General features: G+C 39.6%; 1 protein-coding gene across 2 annotated transcripts in view; it reads right to left on the reverse strand.

Annotated features, from left to right (window-relative positions):
- The window catches only part of LOC107044099 (FAM172 family protein homolog CG10038), a 112,787-nt gene that overhangs the window by 18,525 nt on the left and 68,995 nt on the right, over positions 1 to 25,267 (reverse strand). The window contains exons 4-6 of one of the 2 annotated variants that reach the window (XM_015265849.1): positions 11,958 to 12,287; positions 11,375 to 11,512; positions 11,203 to 11,304 (exon numbers count right to left, since the gene is read on the reverse strand). In XM_015265849.1, coding sequence (XP_015121335.1) covers positions 11,203 to 11,304; positions 11,375 to 11,512; positions 11,958 to 12,287 — 570 coding nt within the window. The remainder of the gene's footprint in view (positions 1 to 11,202; positions 11,305 to 11,374; positions 11,513 to 11,957; positions 12,288 to 25,267) is intronic. The other variant, XM_015265848.1, reaches the window with a different exon arrangement.

Here is a 25,267-nt window from a genome sequence, read left to right on the forward strand (position 1 = left end):
TTCAAAAAAGTTGACAGTTGGATTCTTGATTTTCAATTAACTCTCAATTCACTGAAAGTAGATTGGGAGTCAATTGAGAATCAAAAATCCAACTTTCAACTCGCAAAAAAGTTGAGGGTGCATTCAGAGATACGTGAGAATCAAAATTCAAAAATCAAATTTTCAATCCCGATAGTAAAGTTGTAAAGATAGTAAAGAGGGCGACTGGCATAAAATGCATTTTACGCCTCGTCACTCCAACTTTCAACTAACCCTGAATTTTCTCTCAAAAACCAGAAATTATTCAGAGCCCAACTCTCAACTTGGTCCGCAAGAGCCAAGTTTCCGAGAGCGTTCCAGAAAATTCTCCGGTTTCCGAGAAAATCCGTCGATTTTCAAAAAAAAAATCGAAAAAATTCTTCAATTTTCTAAAAAAAACGGAATTAATGTTCCAGTTTTCTAAAAAAAAATCGAGAAAATTACTGGGTTTTTGAGAAGGTTCTAGGAAATTTTTCTGAAAAATTAACGAAAATTCAAGGTAATTCCCCGATTTTCTAATAAATTGCACGAGGTTCGGCGATCTTCTAATAAGTTCGAAAGAATTCTATGGTTATCTAGAAAATTCGAAGAAATTCATCGATTTTCTAATAAATTCGAGGGAATCCTCCGGTTTTCTAGAGAATTCGACAAAATTTTCCATTTTTCGAGAAAATTCTCCAGTTTATTAAAGAATTTGCGAAAATTCTGCGTTGTTATAAAAAATTGGAGAAAATTATCCAGTTTTCTAGAAACTCTGAAAAAATTCTCCGGTTTGTATTTGAAAAAAAAATTTTTGATTTTTATTTATCTCTCAATCTTTCAACTTTTTTGAGAACTGAGAATTTGATTTTTTTGTTTTTGAAAATAGCATTGTTGCTTCTCGATGATTCTGAATTGGAGATGCAAAATGACAGTCATTTTTTAGATCGCGTCATGTGACCAAAAAATGACGGTCATGTGACGCACAAATTTTGTAACTATAAATGATCGCCACAAATAATTTGTAAGCACATTGTTGTCAAACCATCTATATGGATACATAATGACGGTCACTCATTTCTAATTTGTGACTGTCATAAATAAAATAGCTTCATCTCTAGATAGATGGAAAACCGTAATTTTGATTTCAATATGCACATTAGGCTAATGCAAAATGAATTCAAAGATAAATTGATAATAAAAAAATGAGCTCGCATCTGTATAGATAAAAAATGACTGTCATTTTTTCTTGGCCAATTGTGACAGTCATAGAAGGGTGAGGAAATTGTGACAGTTGTGGAAAATGTCTCGGCATATGACCGTCAATGATGGTCATATGACCGTCATATGACGGGTCATGTAATGCATTCGCAGCTCTATCTGAATCGTATTTTTTAAAAAATCCGAATTCTCAACTCTGTGGAAAAGGTGAGTGTAAATTGAAAGGCAATTGATAATCAAAAATTCAATTTTCAAAATGCAAATTAGACAATAAATTGAGAGATAATTGAGAATCAAAAATCTCACTGTCAAAAAAAAATCCAGTTCTCAACTCTCAGAAAAACTTGAGATTAGATTACGAGATTATTCAGAATCAATAATCCAATTTTCAATACTAAAAAAAAGTTGAGAGAAGATTGAGAGATAATTGAGAATCAAAAATTCAACTCTCAACTTTTTTTGCGAATTGAGAGTTAGATTTTTTTGTTTTTGAAAATCGGATTTTTGATTAGAGAATCGGCGAATTTTCTCAAATGGTCTATATTGGAGCTTTTCCCAAAATTTACCACAAATACGGTGGTTTTCATTTGTTTTGTTGTTTTTTTGTTTTGACAATTATTATTTTTTTTTTTACTCGTAAATGAGATCGCTGAACGATCCTCGAGGGTTCCGACTTTACCTCGAAGACCGCCCAGCAAGCTAAGCGATGCAAACACTTCTCAATCCCTTTGCAATAGTGCTCCCTCTAACCAGAGAGTGAGCTCTATTGCAATCCAGAATCATGCTGCCTAAGTAGACGGAGGGACCCGAGGATGACTGCCTTCTGCATCTGGCCAGCCAAACTGAAGGCTTGACGCCTATAGGCCGGTATGGTTTTGAGCGCAGATATGAATGACTCCTTTATTCCCCTAAGAGAGCCAATGATGGGGACAACCAACTTCACTTTAAATCCTCTGTTTATTTTACGTAGCTCAAACAGGAGTAATTGCTATTTGAGCCGTTTCTCCTCTTCTTTCACTGTGATGTTGCTCTCAACCGGAGCTAAGAACTCAATGACATACATGATTTTGTCATCAAAATCGAAGAGGACGATGTCAGATTTCGTCGCAACGATTGGCCTGACAGTCGCGAACGAGAAGTTCCAGTAAATCTTACACCTCTCGTTCACGACAATGGACTCAATATCTCCTGGAGCATACGGCAGCAATGGTGTTCTGTCTATCCCATAAGAGTGCCGCAGATGGAAATACAGCACTCTCAAAGCCGCATTATGTCGATGGATATAACTCGTGATGGCATATGTCGGACAAGCCGATAAAAGATGCAGCAGAGTTTTCGGAGACTGTTTGCAAGCCCGCCATCGAATGTCTGGAACTTGCAACCCCATAACACGACTTTGATAGACTAGGGTGTTTACCACACCATCCTGGCAGGCGCAAATGAAACCCTCAGTGTCGGACATCAAGCCAGCTGACTTCAAGAAAGAGAAGGTCAACTGGACGGAGAGACCCTGCTCTTCCATATGGCGGAAGAATACGCCATGCATGGGCCTATCAACGTGCTGGCGGAACAAGGTGGACTGCTCTGCCGCCTTGATGGTCGCTCTACGCCGAGATTTGGCCATGAAGGCTAATGGATCACCAGCCAACTGACCATCTCGGCCACGACGAAATTCCAAACCGAGGGGCGCCGCTGCGGTATCTGCTGCCTTATATAGGAAGGCTTGAACCCCAAGCAGCTCATGATCATGCACGAACTCCAAGTGATCCAAACCATTCATAACGTCACAAGCTAAACCGAGGACTAGACGATCATGTAGAGCCTCCAAACTGAGAAGTCCTCGTCCCCCACTCTCCCGCGGAACATATAACCGCGGACTCGAAGAGCGTGGATGGAGACTCCTATGGGTATTCATCAGCTTGCGGGTATCTCTGTCCAGCTGCTTCAGTTCACCTCTGCTCCATTTGAGAACTCCAAAGGAGTAGAGAAGCACCGGGACAGCGAACATGTTCGACGCGGCGACTTTATTCTTCCCAGAAAGTTCGGATTTCCAAACTTTCCGCAGCCGCCGCCGGTACTCTCCCCAAAGAGTCTCCTTAACTGCCTCAGCGTCCACTACGGAACGCTGATTGAAGCTAAGATATCGATATGACTCTTCGGCGCCAAGATGATGTATGACGCTTCCATCCACAAGCTGAAGATCACCCATCTCGTCACTGAATTTGCCCGTCTTTAGATGGAGAATGGCGCACTTGTCCAACCCAAATCTCATGCCAACCGCACGCGAATACACTGCGACAATATCAAGCAGAAGCTTGAGCTGTCGTTCTCCTGAGGCGAATAACTTCAGGTCATCCATGTAAAATACATGGCTAACCTGGTGCCTCCTATCGCCAGGTCTTCCAGCTTGATATCCCCCAACACAACGCAGCGCAACAGAGAGCGGCAGCAGTGAGTGTCACCCTGGAAAACTCCTCGCCTGAATTGCACCAACCCTGAAGTCAGCTTCCCCTCACCAGATATTATAGTGAAGCGCGTCCTCCAGAGAGGCGCAAGATCTTTAATGCATCTCACTATGTTGTCTTCTACCGCAAGGCATTCGAGAAGCATGAAAATGAGCTCATGGCTCATGCTATCAAATGCCTTGCGATAGTCGACCCAGGCCACCGACAGTTGCGATGGTACTGCAACGAATCGCGCAATACGCAGCGATCGACCAGTAAACCTTCCTTGCAACCTGACAGTCCCCTCTTCGCTCCTCGTTGTTTGTGAATCTGCTGCCACACTGGCTGTATATCATGGAGGATACGCTCATTCAAGATACCGGTGGAGAGCTTATATAGTGTATTCAGATACGTAATCGGCCGATAATTCGCCGGCTCAGTCAAGTCTCCCTTCTTCGGGATCAGCACAGTCTTCCCCTCCACCAACCACTCAGGAACAGAGTCACCGCCGTCGAGGAACGCCGTAAATATCCGAGCCAGATGGACATGCACAGAGGTAAACCTCTTCCACCAAAAAGCGTTAATACCATCAGGACCCGGAGCGGCGTGGTTCTTCATACCTCGCAAAGCAGATTGAACCTCGTCCTGAGTGACTCGCGAAACTTCTACGCGCTGCCGACGATGTTTTTGACAAAACACGCGAAATTCCCGAAGGGTTGGCGTCTCCACCATGAGATTAGGGACTTGACCATACAGATCTCCCCAGAACTCTTCAACTCGCTCAACTGAAGGCATCTTAGCCGGCGCAGGCGTAGGCGGCTCGAACCAGCGACTGGGATCAGAATGGAAGACAGAATTGTCTACCACCCGACGCAATCGCTGTTCCAGAGACCGCTTCATGGTCCCCAGAACGCGCACTCTCTCAACAAACCTCTCCTTAATCAAGAGGAGGACTGCTTTATTAAGTGTGTGATGGTGGTAGCGCAAATTGGCGGATATTTTACGATTGCGCACCGTAAAAGGCTTACCACCGATGATGAAGTCAATCACACACTGAATGCGCCACGCCTGCTTCCTAGCCTCATCGACTTTCCTTTGGAGCTGTGCAATGCGCCTTCGCGTTTTCAACTCAAATGACCTTTTACTTGGATTCTGAGGCTTCAAACGAAGAGCCGCATCATACACAGTCCAGTTCAGATCGAGCAGGTTGATATCCGGAGAAAGGACTGCGGCCAGACCCGAATTCTCAATGGCCAGATCTTCAGGCCGGAGACGGAACTTCCCTGTGACTCTCTCTCGTCTTGCCCCTATATCACGCGAGGACCCTTGAGGCTCCTTATGGCTCTGTTGGGTCGGCTGCTCTGACTGTATATCCTCACTCCTCAGAGATACTACAAGAGGAGGAGGATCCATCAGCTCCCGTGGAACGACAAGCAAATCATANCGAGCAAGCCGACAAAAGATGCATCTGAATTTCCGAGGACTGTTTGCAAGCCCGACACCTAACATCCGGAACTTGCAATCCCATAACACGGCTCCTATAGACCAGGGTGTTTACCACGCCATCCTGACACGCGCAAATGAAGCCCTCGGTTTCGGACATCAAGCCAGCCGACTTCAAAAATGAGAAAGTCAGCTGGACGGACAAGCCCTGTTCTTCCACATGACGAAAGAACACGCCATGCATGGGCCNGCACACTGTCCTGCCAACATTGCATGAGGTCCTCCTTGAGTTTCTCCGTCCACGTAATCCTTTGGACAGCCGGGTTGTTCCCATTGGATCCAGATCGTTCACCCCTCCCAACTGATCCCCGGGCCCCATCCGAGAGGGACCCATTGTGGGGGGCTCTGCCGCGGCTCGATGACNTAACGAAACTCCAACCCGAGAGCCTCAGCTGAGTAGTCCTCGGCCACCACTGTCACGCGGGAAGTATAAACGGGGACACGAAGATCGGGGATGTAGGCTCCTGTGGATGTTCATTAGTTTACGAGCATCCCTGTCCAACTGCTTCAGCTCATCCCTCCTCCATTGGAGCACGCCAAAGGAGTACAGAAGAACTGGAACCGCGAACATGTTTGTCGCGGCCACCTTGTTCTTTCCGGAGAGTTCGGACTTCCAAACTCTCCGAAGCCCCCGACGATACTCCTCACGAAGAGTCTCTTTGACCGCCTCANTTTGCGGACATGCCGGGCGATGGGTTCACCACGGTTCCATGTGAAAACATCACTGCGACAAAATATCCGCGGGAAAAATATCCGGCAANTCCTCTTCATGCGGAAGACTGCGCATTTGTCCAACCAAAAGCTCATCCCGACCGCGCGTGAGTACACTGCAACAACATCAAGCTGGAGNATATCCGCGGGAAAAATATCCGGCAATTTTACCCGACGACAAAATATCCGCTGAAAAAAAATTCGGCGACAAAATATCAGGTAAAAAAAAATCCTGCGACCAAGTATCCGATGGAAAAATCACGTCAGGAGAAATAATTATTAAACCAAAATTCACAACCAAAATAAACAAAAATGTAATAAAAATTCGTAATTTACAATCAAATAATTACACACATTGAACTCCATGAAAATAAATTGAAAATTCACCACCAAAATAAACAAAAATGCAATAACAATTCCCAATTTCCNGAATAAGTCTTCCGGCTTGGTATCCACCAACATCGCGCAAGGCGACAGATAGGGGCATCAGTGAGATGCAGAACAAGAGAGGACTCAAGGTATCGCCCTGAAAAACTCCTCTCCTGAATTGCACCAACCCTGAAGTAAGCCGACCCTCANCTAAACCTTGCAAATATTCCAATGGATCTGTTGTTTCATTATAACTTTCAACGTGTATTGGTAGGATTGCAGGCCGAAAAATTCCATGAGGATTTTATTTCATGAAGTATTTTATTTGAAGATATTATGACGGAGGATTTATTTCCAAAAAAATATTCGGACGGCGGGGATTTTTTATCTGGATATTTTGCCGGGGAATTTGTCGGGCGGATATTTTGTCGCAGTGATGTTTTCGCGTGTTACCGTTCGCCACACTCCCTACGGCTTATTATTGTTATTACTATTATGATTATTATTTTTTTTTCTCGTGAATGAGATCACTGGATGATCCTCGAGGACTCCGACTTCACCTCGAAGACCACCCGGCAAGCTAAGCGATACAAACAAGTCCTAATCGCTCTGCAGTAGTGCTCCCTCCAACCAGAGGATGAGCACTACTGCAGTCCAGAATCATGATGTCTAAGTAGTCGAAGGGACCCAAGAATGACAGCCTTTTGCATCTGCCCAGCCAGTATTAAGGCATTGCGCCTGCAGGCTGGAATCACCTCAAGCGCAGATACAAAAGACTGTTTCATGCCGCCAAGAGAGCCAATGATCAGGACGATCAGCCTGACCCTAAACCCGCGGTTCAACTGACGCAGCTCAAACAGGAGCAGCTGGTATTTGAACCGTTTCTCATCTTCCTTCGCAGATATATTGCTCTCGGCTGGCACCGAGAACTCAATCACGTAGATGACTTTGTCCTCAAAGTCGAAGAGGACGATATCAGGCTTCGTCGCAGCGACGGGCCTGATAGTCGCAAACGAGAAGTTCCAGTAAATCTTACACCTCTCATTCACGACAACGGACTCAATATCTCCTGGAGCATAAGGCAGAATCGGCGTCCGGTCTATCCNCTGCGCATTTGTCCAACCAAAAGCTCATCCCGACCGCGCGTGAGTACACTGCAACAACATCAAGCTGGAGTTTGAGTTGCCGCTCTCCTGAGGCAAATAACTTCAGGTCATCCATATAGAATATAGAATAAGTCTTCCGGCTTGGTATCCACCAACATCGCGCAAGGCGACAGATAGGGGCATCAGTGAGATGCAGAACAAGAGAGGACTCAAGGTATCGCCCTGAAAAACTCCTCTCCTGAATTGCACCAACCCTGAAGTAAGCCGACCCTCACCAGATGTTATGGTGAAGCGCGTCCTCCAAAGTAGTGCAAGATCTCTAATGCACCTCACGATATTTTCCTCTTCCGCAAGGCACTCGAGTAGCAGAAAAATGAGCTCATCGCTCGTGCTATCAAATGCCTTACGATAGTCGACCCAGGCCACTGACAGGTGCCGATGATACTGTATCGAATCGCGCAATATGCAGCGATCGAGGAGTAAACTCTCCTTGCACCCTGACAGCGACCGCTTCGCCCCCCGCTGTTCATAAATCTGTCGCCACATGGGTTGTACATCGTGCAAGATACGCTCATTCAAGACTCCTGTGAAGAGCTTATAGAGCGTATTCAGGCAGGTGATCGGCCGATAATTTGCCGGGTCAGACAAGTCTCCCTTCTTCCAACCACTCAGGAAGCATCACGCTACCATCGATGAACGATGTGAAAATCCGAGCCAGATGGCTACGAACCGAGATAAACCTCTTCCACCAAAAGGCGTTGATGCCATCTGGACCTGGAGCGGCATGGTTCTTCATGCTGTAATGTCCAAAAATCTATGAAATAGCTTTCCTTCACAATTTCCCGATTATTCTCCCTATCCAATGCCACATCGTCAACCGAGAACCCGAAAAGTGCAGCATCAACAAATAACATATTTCAACATAAGGCTAGTGGACTCACTATTTCAACAGAGTAATACCCCGCAGGTGAAGAATCGCCAGTGCGAAATCCAACGCGCCTAAAACCGCTGACCCAACAGGTCAATTCCCTACAAGAATAAAAAGTGGGAAAATCACGCCATAATTTCCACCAATCAAAAGCAAAATCGTGTATCGATCAAGAACCGACTCACTCCCCAAAAATTAAAATCAAAGCCAGTCTAGAAGCAATCGTCGGAGCGTTAATTTTGACTTGGTGGAAATTACTTACGGAATCGATCTGTCTCTTTCGGTCCCCGCTACTCATAACTCGCCTGGAAAACGGTTATCGGGAGTGGTAATTATCGAACATAGTTCATAGCTGAGTGAAAGAAAGTTGCGCAGGGATACTGGATCCTTAAATCAAGAGTAGTAGTGTTTCTTGCATTGTAAGAGAACAAAATTAGACAGTTTACCGTGATTGTGGACATTCTCACTTAAAAACACTTTTCCGAACTTTGTTAAATTGTACACGAGTGGGTGAAAGTGATCCAATAGGAAGTATTCATAATAGAATCAGAGAAAACTCTAATTCTGGTGGAGAAAAACCTTTGTGCCATTGAAGGATCCACAACTAGAAATATAAGGATTACTACTAAAACCATCATCAACTGTAAGTTCAATTACCAATAACCTTCAACCATTTTGAAGACCAAAGCAATCCACTATCAGACTTTGTAAAAGGCAGCAGCGGCGTCCTGTCTATCCCATAAGAGTGCCGCAAATGATAATACAGCATTCTCAAAGCCGCATTATGACGGTGGATATAACTCGTGATTGCATAAGTCGGACAAGCCGACAAAAGATGCATCAGAGTTTTCGGGGATTGCTTGCAAATCCGACATCGAGTATCTGGAACGTGCACCCCCATAACACGACTTCGATAGACAAGAGTGTTTATCACGCCATCCTGACATGCGCAGATGAAACCCTCAGTTTCGGACATCAAGCTAGCTGACTTCAAGAAGGCGAATGTCAGCTGGACGGAGAGACCCTGCTGGCTATTATTACCCTGACCCTGCTGATTATTCTTTTTATTATTATTATTATTATGGCGGTTGTAGGATGGTGGAATACGGAGTATTGCTCCATTTCCACGAGTGGGAGTGAAATGCACGAATGCTTGGTACCCGTGGGCCCTCATTGCGTTACACTCCTGAGCTATCCGCCCGACAATTCTCATTTCCGTACGCCGAGATTCGGGAGTTTCAGTGGCGCCATCTGGCACTTTTCAGTATAACTGAGAGAGACAGTATGGCGACAGCTGATCGCCTCAATCACGCCGTCACGGATTATGGAAGTTAGTGCCGTCTAATCCCTTCGGAACAACTCGCGAAAAATAGTCAAAAATAGTTCACGTAACGGTAATTGATTCTCGAGAGTGTCTGGTGTGTGTGAAAATTGGAATAAATGTTTATTATTTTGGATATTTACCGTCGCCATATTGACAGGGTGCCACGCGAGTGTGGTGTGACTAGGGGAGATGGTGGTGTTTACTTTGTGTTATTTTCTAGTCAATATTAAAAATATAAAAACCTATTTCCCCCATTCAAGACACAATTACCGTTACGGGGGAATAAATCATCTGTGTTTTCAAATAAAAATCAGATTTTTTAGTGTAACCATACGGTCGTAATTAGTGACGTCGTAAAATGCTTTCGTTTGATAATTTTCTGGGGAATTTTCTAGGGACATCTCGGGCAAAAATCCATCCAAGCGGGCCTTAAAGAATAGTCTTTCGTTTGACTAGAGTGTTTCGATCCATAGCAACCCCGTACATTTGAAAATATTTCCCTCTTCATGGAATAGTCATGAATTCAACCAACGCAACGCTACCACTTTCACACAATAGGTCATTTCAAGGTATTTCAATTTTTTTCCTAACCTCGAAAAAATCATGTTCGTATAAGACTGTTATTTCCGCACTTCGAAATTGAGTATTATCAATGATATTATGCTGTCGATTGAACACAAAGTTAACCAAAATGTTTCTATTTATCACACGGAGAGAAATATTCAATAAAAATTACGTATCTTTTCCGTAATTCCGTAGCACAATGTGGTTGTAGGAAATTTTACGGAACTGTCACGTTATCTTTACCTAAAATCACAGCATTTTTTAGCATTTTTTAAGGCATGTCGATGGATGAGGCTCAATAATACCTACATTTGAAGAAAAAATGATCAAATTCTATCGATTCATTAGGGAACAATCCAAGGAAAACTTTGTCACATGCACACATACCACCAGGTCCTAAAAATGGCATTTTCAGATTTTTTGGATCAAAATGAGTGGATCGATCCTAAAAAATCGAAAACTCAATTTGAGTAATTACGAAACTTCCATTCCGAAGCAACAGAAGACAAATGAAGTATGATGCAAAAATTCTGATAATATTTCAATTAATAATAGTACTATAGCATGAAAAAAAATGAAAGGGAGAAAATGGTCCAGAACGATGGGGGCTAGCTTGAAACGTTGAGATATGATGAAAAGTACAATTATCATTTCGTTTTTCTTTCTAGAATTCCATTGTCTTGAAATTTTGACTGTTATGTCGAAAAAAATACCAGAGAAACAACATATGCATTTGGACCGATGTCGATGGCAAACAAAAACGTTCAACTACTGTAAACCTACTCATAGATAACTAATAGTAGAAGGCTAATAACGGCAGAGACGTGTGGTGCTATTGTCAAGAAACAATAGTCACAGATGGGAGATATCAACGAACTCTCAGTCTCCGAAAAAAGTCTGGTGATCACTTCTCACGTAGTCAATCACACGCCCCATTTACCGGAGGTATGAAAGAGCTTAAGCCCAACTGCGATTCTTTATTTTCAGAGAGAAAAGTTCTCAAGTGAAATTTAAATTGTACGTAGATGAATATACCTGTACTATGGGACTGCATTCTTTGCCGGGTATCGCGTGAACGGAATCTGTGAATCCGACTGCGAACACATGTTTTCCAAATTCTTCCGGGTTTTCTTTAGCCTGGAAAACGGAAATACATTGCGAAAAAATCGGGATTTCTGTATTAATGTATTAAATTTTTGATACCCACAAACTTTACTGTACAAACGCCTCCATACCTGTGAGCAACAATTGCAATATCTTTTGGTAATGATGGTCGAACATAATCATCCCAGACAGTTTTCATGTGTTCATGGGGATCTGCTGAACCCTGAAAAGATATGAATGCCTCGATAACGGGCAGAGATTAATACAAATTATGCTACAAGTATCTCTAAGCTTGTAACTTTAGGGAAGAATATCAGCACTTTTTTTTTAAGCCATGCAATTGTTTGTATGGAATTCGTTTAATGAATTTCTCTATACTCTTTCTTTTTGAACAGAATTTCAAACCGATCTGCAAATCCATTTTGAAACCACATGACGAAAGAAAATTTATTTAACCAACACTTACACTTGGCTCAATAATTTGCAATCCAGGATATCGAGAATTGAGAATATTTTTTTTCTCATGTAGAAATAAATACTCCCGATTTAAGAATATTCAAAAAGGTATTCTTGTAATCGGGAATATTTTTGTTATCTATGAAAAATAGTCATATTGTTTCACTCCGCAAATTAATAGTTGCAAAAATTGGAATCATAAGGTTGCTATATTTGAAAAATACACTTACTTTGATTTCTTCCGAGTGCCCGTTAATTATCCTATGGTTATCATTTGTGTTTAAAACTAAGATTCCATATCCTAACTGTTTTGCTTTTCGTATATAAGAGATTTGCGTTCCAGAATTGAGATTATCGTTGATAATTAATCGTCTGGCCCATTGTCCTGCTCTCACAACACCACTCCCATGTATCAAAATCATCAATTTTTTATTTGTAAAAGCTTCATCATCCGCAAATATAAATGATCGCAATTCCAGGGGTGCGTCGGAGTCTTTTGGAACTGGTAGTCGTTTCAATCCTTCTTTCTCTAGTAATTCGTATACATATTGATTGATCACCTGCGAATAAATAAAGTACTATATTAATATATTTTCTATGAATCAAAGAATCTGAAATGGCAGAACCTTCAGAAGTGATGCGTTGGCAATGAGGTCTTTCTTACGATCGTAACCGTCTACGTACTGAGACTATTTGAGACTTATCCTGTTCAATGGGTCAAAAGCAGAAAATAACTATTTTTCTATTAAAGAAAAGGACTTAAGTAGGGCGTTGTTGGTCAATCACTTCCATGTAAGGTTCGCCGATAACACCAATATTATTGGTCGCTCGGTGTGCTCCCCTGACTTTATTTTCCTGTTTCACTTCCTAGACGAGACTCGTAATTCTCGAGTATGATTCAAGTTCCTTTGGATTCATTAACTTCCCTACACTTCCTTGAATTTCAATACTCAGTTTTAACACAGGCTGTAACAAAATTCGCATGAGACCTATATAAAAATAAAAGATGGTGAAATCCTAACTCAAATGTTCCTGTGTAACTTTCGGCTCTAGGACTTTATTAACGAGTCATCAATTAATACAGCTGTAAAATGATAACGGCAGTAGCCAGACTTGCAATAGAGTAGAAACTGGTATAGAAATGGAGAGGGAGGATTCCTCCAAAGGGGATATCTGCCTCCTTCGAGTTAATTTGGTTCACCCAAATAGGCGAACCAATTCGCATCTTCCCCTCTTGTCGTGACTCATTCTGTGTTATGGAATCAAGATAAAAATAATTTTGATTATCACGATAGACAATCAAAATTACCGATTGTCCCGCGATGTCGATGAAGTTTTTAGAAAATTGGTCCCTCAGTGCCTGAAAATACTATAAAGGCAGCCCAGCACTACGATCATTAGCCAAGTTCATTAAGTAATAACTCATTAAATGTGGACGTCCGCATGAAAAGGGACCACTTTGTCCATTCTATTTGCCGAGATATTCACGTTTTTCTCTTGCCAACTACCATTTAAACCCATGTTAAATTATTTTTTCGATCGTCTATAGCGTCGTCACTCTTTACGCTATCAAGTTCATTTTTGGCTCTAAATTTGCGGAATCGGATCAAGATTATCGGCATATATATAACTCCAATAGTGCCAAAGTGGTCTCTTTTCATGCGGACGTCCACAAATGAGCCTCGATTCAAAAGTTTCTGAGAAAACTTGGACTGAAAATTTTGCAATCCTCCATTTCCTATAAGGTTCAACGGTAATTTGCGGACCCCCTTTCAATTTTTTTTACCATTCAAACTTATTCTGTTAAAAGAGAAGTTACACAAAAATATAAATATATATGTTTAGAAAGTAATTGTTTGATTTTTTCAGTGTGAAAATTTCCATCGAGTTCTGGAATATTCAATCGAGAGGAGGTCCAGGACCCAGGTAGGAAAAAACGAACGGGCCGAGCTCGGTCCAAGCCCAACGGCCGGGCTGCCGAACTTCGGGGTCCGTTTCTCAGCCTGAACCGCACCGGACTTGGTTGAAACCTGGGATGATAACGTGGGGCCGGAGCTGGGCGCCGATCTCGGCCCAGCATTGGTAGTCAGTCGTTAGCCAAGCTCAATTAAACATTTCTTAATTACATGAATATCATATCAGTGATTGAAATACGAGTAATTCAGTCTTCCTCCTGAGCATTCGTAACAGGTTCAAAGAGGAAAAAAAATCAATACCAGCATGTGATTGGCGCCAGGCTGGCTGCCAAACTGTTCATGACAATCATCTAAAAATCAAAAACAAGATAATTAACTTTTTTTACGATGATTTTTAGTATTAATTGTGCCCTACCTACCAAACCCTAACGCAATCATCGCTGAAAACCCGATTTTGTTAACTTAAAATATTTTCCTGAGGTGGGCTCGAACCCACGACCTCACGACTACTAATCCGACGCCCTAACCACTAGCCTACCCCGCAATTCGTAAAATCTCTCATTCAAATCGTCCATGTTAATTCCACCTCGGTTTTTTTCGACTTGAATGTTTTATTATTTAGTTGATAGAGATGTTAAGTGATTCAACTATAGTTTAATAGGTAAATTAATTCAGTAATGAATAACAATAATAATAACTATTAATTATAATAATAATTATAATAATAATAATTAATTTTGAATGACGATTCTTCTTTTTTTCGTGATAATTAGCAAATAACATGTGACTTCAATACCTACAATGCCATCATTTTTTTACGATTACACCCTTAAAATCTTACTCTTCAGATATTACCCTTATGATTTCACTCCTATGATTCTATTCTTATCATCTTACCCTTCCGACTTAACCCTTACAATTACAGCCACGGCTGGAGCCCAATGACCAAGCTCTGGGCCACCGCTGGCTGGGGCTTGGTTATCGAGCTCCGGCGATATTGTCTCTATTTATTACGGTACTGTGTTATTACAGCACAATTGATTACTAATATTCATCACAGGGACAATTTATTGCAGTGCAATTTATTATCTGGAGAATTTATTACAGTATTATTCATTACTTGGACAATTCATTACAGCATCATTTATTATATAATAAACGGCTGAATTACTACATATGTATGTTAGTTGTCTGTTCTAAGGATGCTGTCATTCCCATGTCAGTTGAATTTCTATATTCTGATTACATCTATCTATGTGCGGTTCTTTTTCCCCGAATTGATCGGTAATACGACAAAAAAGAAAAAGATAAGTGGATTATGATGCTCGTCTTTTCGCTGTAGTGATCGATTGGAATGAGGATCGTGACATTCTTGATTATTTGCGTGGGGTAGCCCGCAATGTTCACCCTTGAAATTGTACCTTGTTTACAGAAGGATCTGTTTGGCTTTCAATTGGAATTGTTTTGTGATTGTTTGTTTACTTTATTGCACTTGTGAGTATGTCATGTTTGAGTGAATTTTTCTTGAATTTTGATTAATGAAATTTCTATTTGTTTTCTTTTCTAGGAGTTTTGTGATGAATGAGCTGGGATCAGGCTCAGTTACCCAGGTTACTCAGGCTCGATTACCCGTCCTTCCCCCGAGTGCCAAGCCCTGGTCCCCAGGCATGGCCGAACCTCAGTTCAAGCTTGGCCATAACGTAAGACCTAATCAGTCCTGCGACGTACTTTTCTAGAGACCTTTAGAATCCTCAATTCGGGGAAAAAGAACCGTTCTTTTCGGTCCTGACAAGTCCTTCTTTATATGGAGCACTCTCTGTCAAACCAGAGAGTCATTTGTCATGCTCTCTCGGAATGTCTTCCCAATTTTTCAAGGTCTTCTGTGATTCGAAAAAAGTATTCCAGATTTTTTTCAGGATTTTTGTAACGCTCATTCTCTTGCTGCAAATACATTTTTTTGCCTGATAAAAATATCTTATTTCTCCGGTTCTATATGGGTTCAACAATGATGATTTTATAATATGAATCGCCAGAATGTGAATATCAGCCCGTTGCTATGCGCGTATCTTTTTTACTGTTAACCCAAAAAATACAATAATTACACCGTTGAAACGCGCATAGGCGTTTTATATAATGTAACTACGGACAATTTTCCGATTTGTCGTCTCGTTTTTACTATACCGAATGTCGATCATTTAGAGGTAGTGGAGGGGGAAGTTCTGTTGTATATAGATACGCGGTGCACTCGGCCAGATGTTTTGTACAGTCGGAATTAAAACCTTTCTTGGCCGATACGCTACCGCGTATCTCGACTTAATCCTCCATCTTCTGATCCGAGCCAAGGACGATGATCCTTCTACTAATTTTTCATTTCGTAGAGAATTTTTGTTTAATCCTTACTCGATTTGAAACTATTTTTCTTATAGAAATCTGTCTGTCCACTAATAAGACCATTCATTCGACATTCCTGACTTGGGTTTCTCTGTCATTTCTTTGTAATTGTCAAAAAATTCTACTTCCCAGTAAGTACCAAACAAAACTTTTTCTTGGTATACTGTTCAGTCGCATGCGTACTGCCATCTGCTGTTTCTATTCCTCTCTTCATGAGAGGAAATGGAACTTGCCATCGGAGTACCAACTAAATACTAATTTTTTTATCGAACGATGATTATTCTGCAAAATCCAAATTCGTACATCATTTATACCTTTGGTATCAATAGTATACAAATTTGGGTTTTTGGGAATTTTGGGTTTTTGATTTTTTTTGGGAATTTTGGGAAAGATATGAGATTCTGATTTTCTACGCGAATGATGAAACAAATTTTTTTCAAAGGTTTTTAATTTTTAATTCTTGAGTTTTTTATCATTAACCCCTCAAGTACGGCGCGAATATCTCATTGGTTGCCGCCCAAGAGTAGTTAGTTTAGAGACCACTTGGTGGCTCCCACATCTACGTTGCGGTCGCGAATACCCGCATACAGAAGCTCAAAATTGGGTTGTGTTGTGTGAGTGCCCGAGCGCCTTAGAGGGCTTGCGTACGGTCATCCGAAACTGTATTAGTTGGTGTATGGTAAACCTAGGAACTAAAAAGTCACTGAGCATGCAAAATTCAGAGTTGGTGCATTTCGGAATAGTATCTTTTCGAAATGTGAAAAGTTAGAGATGATGAATAATTGGACCATGTTTCGGGGCGAAGCCCCCCACGAGAAAAGGGGTCCAGGGGGCGAAGCCCCTGGTGGGGGGGGGCGAACCCCCCCCACCCCCCCCCACTGAAGAAAAAAGATCACATTTATTTAAAAAAATAATTATAAAAAAGTGTGATTTAAAAATTATGCGGAACTTCTGAAGAAAAAATTAATTATATTCATTAAATATGTAGTTCAAAAAACGTAAAGTATTTTTAATTGAAAAAAATTAATTATAATAATTACAAAATACAATTTTTAAAAATCATTAATAATTCGCAAAAAAAAGAAAGTTATAATTATAAAAAAATATGATACAAAACGTTATATTTTTCTATAGAAGTTGTTGGTATCGTCTGATTTTTGGCCTTTTGGGCATTTGCTAAAATATCTGATGGAAGATTTTCGTTGTTGTTATCAAAATCATCATAACGGATTCTCTTCTCCGGAGTTTTTGGTGATCCTGCTGTTGCTTCATTGGAGAATATTTTATTTCCATTTTCTTCAAATGTCACATCACCAATAAACTCCTCCTCATCAGTAAATAAATTCTCCTCACTGCCTAACTCTTCATCACAATCAGGAATTATACGATTTTGGCTCATTTTATCTGCTTCGAAAATCACTTTTTCATTTTTCAGTCATTCCATTTATTTACTATTCGGAGGTTAGGTTTCCTTCCTTGTTATTCTCTTTTAATAGGTGATGCGCATGCGCGTCATGCGTTATTTCGGGTTTCAGTTGAGTGTGGGTAGGCACTTGAAACCCGCTACTTTCCAGTTGACTATAGTCAACTGAAACCCATGCGGTTACACGCACGTATCATATAAAATCAACTTTCACGAATGTATAAGAAGATCGATGATTTTTTCTTCTCTTACTTTTCCTTCATTTTGCGTAATTTGGCTAATTGAACGAAATCTTGGAAATTGAAAAAAAAATTATTCAGGAATTTTTCCAATTATTTAGGTTGAGTCGGAGAAAGTTATTAATTCACTGGCATTTATTCGATAAATATTGAAGATAAGATGGGTATAATTGAAATGGTTTATTGATTCAAATTGGAAATTTACATGTTGAAATTGGGAAAATGCACAGAGAGCAACAAAAGAGCGCGGACAAATCTGTTAAGGACAATTTAAATATCAGTGACAATGTCCTCAATTCTGGTTTTGACCAATCAGAGTGCAGTATTCGGAGTCACGTGACGCGTTTCACACTGATAATTTCCCTGCAGTCGGAAATCTGTTAAGGACAATTGAAATATCAGTGACAATTTCCTCAATTCTGATTTTGACCAATCAGAGTGCAGTATTCGGAGTCACGTAACACCTTTCACACTGATAATTTCCCTGTAGTCGGGAAAATTATCAGTGTGAGACGCGTCACGTGACTCCGAATACTACACTCTGATTAGTCAAAATCAGAACTGAGGAAATTGTCACTGATATTTCAATTGTCCTTAACAGATTTGTCCGCGCTCTTTTGTTGCTCTCTGTGCATTTTCCCAATTTCAACATGAAAATTTCCAATTTGAATCAATAAACCATTTCAATTATACCCATCTTATCTTCAATATTTATCGAATAAATGCCAGTAAATTAATAACTTTCTCCGACTCAACCTAAATAATTGGAAAAATTCCTGAATAATTTTTTTTTCAATTTCCAAGATTTCGTTCAATTAGCGAAATTACGCAAAATGAAGGAAAAGTAAAAGAAGAAAAAATCATCAATCTTCTTATACATTCGTGAAAGTTGATTTTTTTCTTTTATGGAGAGTTACGTCAATTTTTCATCTTTATGATCTGGTCTCAATACATTTTTCAATGTACCCATAAAATTTTTGAATGGATCATTATTTTTTCTTTTCCTTAAATCAGAAAGGACCAATTTTTTGAAAAATGTCAACGGATATGAAAATTTTTCATCTCTTTGATCTCATTTCAATGGAACGGAATAAGAAAAATGCAAAGAAAGATGATCAGCAAGAAAATAAATATATCAATTGTGCAATGTCTCCGAAAAAATTTCTAATTGAGATTTTTTACTTCAATAATGTAGGAAGATTAATATTTTTCGTTTTCATGATCTGATTAGATTAAGAGGAATTATCAGGGGAATTATCAGTCTGATAATTTCCCTGTAGCCTGTCAATTGTTTTCTACGAAATTTGACAGATATTCCTCACACTGATAGAATGATTCATTTATTCCAAACGAGATTCGTTAACTATTAACGAATGGTAGAGTTGAATATGGCCAAATGAATATTCGTTAATAGTTAACGAATGGTTCACTTGAATAACGAAAGTCAAGTCAAACAAGGCTCCTCAAATATACATTCGTTAACTATTAACGAATGAACATTTGGTGAAACCGAATAGACCCTAACCTCCATCCAAAATCCATTCGTTAACAATAACTAATCCGTTCTATCAGTGCACATTTTGGTGAGATGTGTCCCGTAACCCCGAACACTGCACCCTGATCGGCCAAAATCAGAATTGAAGAAATTGTCCTCCGAATACCCCTCGAACTTCAAAATTCATCGGATATTTCCCTCAAGTTTTCCTGCATATCAACGATCGGGATCAGCTTTGCAGTAAAATCCGTTTTAATCTGCGAAACTGATCCGTCTCGTTGCTATGCAACAAAACATTCGGAAAATATCCGATAATTTTGAAGGTCTTGGGATATTATAGCTGATAATTTGAAAAAAGTGAGATTTCAATTATCTGGGGCCCATAACCCATGTTCTCTTCAAAAACCCAGACGGAGAGTACAAAAGAGAACAAGAATGGATTCGAAATTAGCGTATTGTTATTATTATTATCTGCATCATCATGAGTGGTTATCAAGATAGGTCTTGCCAAGATAAAATCCGGGCGAATTGGAAAATTATTCTGAAAACGTAAAAAAATGGGGCAGAATCGAGTCGAATAAAATGAGAACTTCAAATAGTCAAATTTTTCTGGTTCGATTAATACTTTTGATTGAATCACCGTTTTTCCGAAGAAAATAATTTGAGCTTTTGAATAGATATGCTATTCAAATACAGAAAAGTCACTCTCTCGGAATGTTCCATTGATAAAGCTGGCTGTACGTTACCGACGAGGTATAGCGTTCATAATATAAGTTAACTGTGTGAAAATGTGATTAATGTATCAAGAATATATATATATATATAAAACCTAAAAAAAAAAATTCTAAGAGAATTAGAATTTAGAGAGAAAAAATCCCGCACCGCCCAGCCAGAATACGAACCCGGGTCTCTTAATTACGCGCCGGGCACTCTTCCGACTATATATATATATATATATATATATATATATATATATATATATATAAAAAATGGAAAGGAAACAATGAAATAAATTAATATGATATAATATAAACTAGTCGTCAAATACGTGATTATTATACGCAAAACTCTATAAATGGTTCTGTAATAAATAAAACTGCGGATTTGTATGGATCCTTGATGTTTTCAATGATTGAGCGGACCATGAAAATGACAGAGTCCAATTTTGTAGAAACTCGGATATCGATTCAACGATTCATGCTTGACTCATCAGTGGGGGGAATAGTGAATTGGAGGACCCGTTAAAAATCCAATTTGGTTATTGATGATGATGTAGGTTCCGTCGGAGGGTCATTGAAATCTGAATTATCGACGATGGAATCCTCCTTGTTGACCATCTCACTCAATTGATAAAAAGTTTCATTAATGAATTTGTTGCAAACCTCAAAGATGGTAGCATCATGAAGAATAGAGACCAGGAGGCCGAAGCATCATGGGCGATTCCTCAGAATATGCGACCAAACGTGGTTCCTGGAACTAATTACCTCGTGAATGGGGGCGCTTCATCAGTGGTACTCGGGCTCATATATACATACTCCGTACAATTGTATTAGTAGGAGACTATATCCCTGGATTCGATTTGTTATCAAATGTTATTTAAAAATTCCAAACCTAAGATTATATTATCATAGTAATGTTATAATATAATCATTTAAAAAAATTAATTACCAGCATTTTCTGCTTAAAAATATTCCTTTATTACACACATTGCATGTTTCAAATTATACAATTTTGCAAACAAAGTGATTTATAAAAATCTCAATTTATTTAGTAATTCTATGACCGTAGCCAGGTGATTGAGAGATTTTATTCTATCACATATTAACCAGGATATGATTTCGCTGTTACCTATATAAAATTGTTGCATTGAGAGAATCGTCTATGACAATTTTCTTTCTTTCTTCCCCATTTTCCAAGATTTCCAAAAATAATACACATTCCTCATATTTGACTGCTGATGCCCAATTGAGGGTCTCTTGACCATTTTCACATTATTATGTAAATCAACAAAACTAAATGGCACACTCTATAGTTACGTCCTCCATTGTTCGCGAAAGTACAAAATTCGTATACACAATTAATTCTTAAATGTTACATACAATTAATTTTTTAATTTAATATACACAAGCCTGTACACCTACATACTCACACAGACAGCATTCCCCCACTACTGCCATTCAGTAAACCGACCGAAGCGCCACCAATAACTACCTCATGACCCCGACTATGGTCTTGCTTCGGAAAACGTTAGTTCGGCCACCTGGTCTCTATTCTTCATGGCTAGCATTCAGCTACAATTTATTTTAAGGTATGATAGAGGAAGGTAATCTCACACCTCCATATACTTGGCAGATGAAAAATTAATTATTAATTAATTTTGATTCCAATCGTTAGGGGATTGTTCGGGGATATTTAAGCAAGCATTTTCATTATTTGAGAAAAAGTTTTTTATTTATAATTTTCAAAATTCAAAAAAGCGTATCATGATGTTGAGGGAAATGTTATACTAATTAATGGAGGAGGTCCACAAGATCAGGAACAGTTATCCCGATGTCAGTCACGAAGATGAAAATAATATCCCTAACAATAGGGCCGGTCAGTTGACTCAAGTTATATTTCATAGATTAAGTCATATATTCTCAACTCCGGTAGTCTGAAAATATCTATAAACTAATTTCTTGATTCGAACTTTATTCAACTGCAACTTACTTTCCTCAACACTTTCGGATGAATTCACTTGTTTTCGAAATGAATAAATAAATGAAAAAACCCGAATTTCGTTTATTACAAAGAGCCGTTTGACCCTGGCCAGTCTGATAATCTATTGGCCCAAATGAATCCTGAGCAAATGGAAGGAGTACAAGAGACTGGCGATGAAATTGCTAATAACAATGATGATGCAGACGATACAGGTTTTTTCGAATAAAATCACTTTCCCCTCAAATATTTCGATAATATGATTTTAACTTGTATCATTTTTTATACATTGCATTTTTTTCTCTGATTAGAATTGAATAGGTTGACTGATCAGATGTCCTCGACGTCGAGCACGGAATCGGATGATTCTTACGTTACTTGGGGGATAAAACGAACAATTTCAAATTTCGAGGACGAGCTGGATCTTCCACCTGCTAAAAAAATTGATATCATCACTCCGAGTGTTTCGCATGCCCTAGATGGTTCAAATTTAAGTGGAAGAAAAGCCACTGGTATTATCGCGGCAACATTGGTCAGTGCCGGTCTCAATTTGAATGACTACAATTTTAGTTACAGTACCATTCACAGGAGACTGGAAAAACACCGAGCAGAATATGTACAAGAATTGAAGCAAAAACTCAAAGTTGCAGAATCTCTGGTAGTGCATTTTGACGGAAAACTACTCCCCGATATTTCAGGATCAGAAATTGTCGACCGACTTCCAATTATCATCTCTGGATTGAACACAGAACAATTGCTAGGTGTACCTTAACTCGATTCTGGGACTGGAGCCAAACAAGCAGAAGCAATTATTGAGACGATTAACGATTTCCAAGTTACAGATCGCGTAGAAGCGTTATGCTTTGACACGACAAGTACGAATACGGGTAAGCAATTTGTACTGCACACATCGAGAGATTATTAGTCGCTTATTAGATATGAGACCTTTTTCTAGGACGGTATAACGGAAGCTGTGCTTTACTCGAGAAAGCGCTGGGTAGACCTTTGCTCTATTTACCCTGCCGACATCACATTGATAAGCTGTTATTGAGAGCTGTTTTCGAATTATATTTCGGTAAAACCACTGGTTCCAGCGTATCCATTTTCAAAGAATTTGCTAAAGCTTGGATTAGAATCGACAAAAAGAATTTTGAGAGGGGGACGACCGATGACATTGTCGACAAAAATCTGCAAGACCTGGGTAGAACTCATCTTTTGGATTTTATCACCAACCAGTTGAAGGTACCGACGATATTCAGTAGCGAAATGATGAATCGAGTCAAGTAGATTTCGACTATCGGCCAGTTTTGGATCTATATCTCGAAGTCTAAAAGCGATAGAAAATTTTTTTTCATTATCTTTTTTGTAGTCCTCAAGTCGGTCTCCAAAAAAGTCATTACGAAAAATTCGTCATCACCCCCAAATTCAGAGATATTCCGCAAAAACTCAGCTATGAACCAAGTCGTCCCAACTCGGTTCACCGTTTCGCTATCGGATTCGATTACCATTTCAAGAGAAGTTGAATGATTACATTCACATTTAAATGAATATTTAATTAATGTTATCGATGCATCAACCCACAGGCAACTATCGAGAATTGTTGGAATTGGCAAAGATTTTTCTGGGAGAATCACCGACAGAAAATTACAATTTCAAGAAACCGGGGGCAATACATCATGCACGATTTTTGTCGAAGGCGATCTATTCGTTGAATATGTATTTATTCAGGAAGGAGTTCATTCTTAGAAGTCGAGAAGAGAATGCACTTTGAGACATTTGCCTGTTTATTGTAAGATTTTACATTCACGCGTGGTTCAATGCACCACTTGCTATTAAGACCCCAAATACTGATCTCAAGCTACAGCATTCATTGATCGATCACGAAGTAATGAATAAGAGACTATCAGTAGAAGTTCGATGAAAATTATCGAAACATTTATGGTATTTGTCAGAAGATGTGGTTGGACTGGCACTGTTTGATGATTCGGTCTCATCTCATGGCAAAATTCAGATGGTCAAATATATGCGTGAACAAGTCAATGACAGCACCATTGCTAAGCGATTCGTCGTCGCAGAAGCGAAATTGAAATCATTACGTTATAAAAACCTCAGTGATTTCGTTTCTCAAAGATCTCTTTTTCTATTCGAGCAATTGGGTCTATCATGTGAGTTCCTGGATTTGGATCCAGGACAATGGTCAACTGATGAGGGTTATCAAAAGGCAGTCATTGTATTGAAAGATTTGAGGGTGGTGAATGATACTGCCGAGCGTGGGGTAGCGGTGATTGAGGAATACAATAACAGTATCACTCGAGATAAGGAGCAGAAGCAGTACCTCTTGCAGGTAATTCGTGATTATCGAAAGAAAAATAAAGATTTTTCGAAGGAGGCATTGCCAAAGAAGAAATAAATCTTGTGATTGTAATAAAAAAATTGAGAATAATTAACAAGTTAGCTCAGATGAAACTTGGTACTGTTTTGAAGTTGTATGATTTTTTTCAGACTCTTCTCACCATTTTAATGCTTCATTTCACCAAATTCAGAAAATTTGAGTTTTTTCATCACTTTCGTTGTCGACCTGAGTCATTATTTTCAATTATTTTTCCCTCCCTTGTTGGATGATACATATCCTGACAGATTGTGAAGTTAATTATGGTGATAAAACAGAAATCGCTCACGCAGTTCGAGTTTTTCCGAAGAAACCGATTTTCACGTGTTATTCTTATGGGAAAAAGTTTTTGTCAATGAACCGCGCGAAGAATTATCCGACATTGAGCCGGTGAATGGATGTTCCTCTACATCCAAAAATGTATACGTTTTCATGCGACGAGGTGAAAAAAGTACCTCATGATCGAAAAGTGAAACGGTCTAATACAGACATGGTCGCCAAATTTCGTATTTTTACGTTTCAAACCATTCTACATCGTTTCCAATGAAAATTAGAGAATGTGAAAATCGGACGATTACAAAGCTTCCATTCAGAAACAAAAATAGGAAAAAAGGAATAACTAAGCCACCATTTTGGATTATCCGTTGGCAATCTTTTGGAATTATCATCGAAGAGGAAAATAACGAAATTAAATTAAAATTGAGAATAAAATTGCGTCCCAAAAGGGTAAGTCTTTTCCAAATAATAATGTCGGGGAGGAGGAGAGGGAGACGTGCAGATTTGCGAGAAAATCTGAACGCTCGTCCTGGTCCTTTTGGTGATTGTTTTTGTCCTCATTTTCAGCCTGACGAAGAACTCCAACAACAAAATGTCACCCCTGCGCAACTGGGAGAGTCAGAAAATCGTTTACGAAATGAGTTTCGTAACGTCATCCCATCTATGAGAGAGAAATTCCGCCAGGAGAGAGAAGGAAATCGACGATCTTCCAGA

This window comes from Diachasma alloeum, unplaced genomic scaffold (assembly GCF_001412515.2).
Source record: "Diachasma alloeum isolate Michigan unplaced genomic scaffold, Dall2.0 Dall_scaffold_00677, whole genome shotgun sequence".
Taxonomy (NCBI): domain Eukaryota; kingdom Metazoa; phylum Arthropoda; class Insecta; order Hymenoptera; family Braconidae; genus Diachasma; species Diachasma alloeum.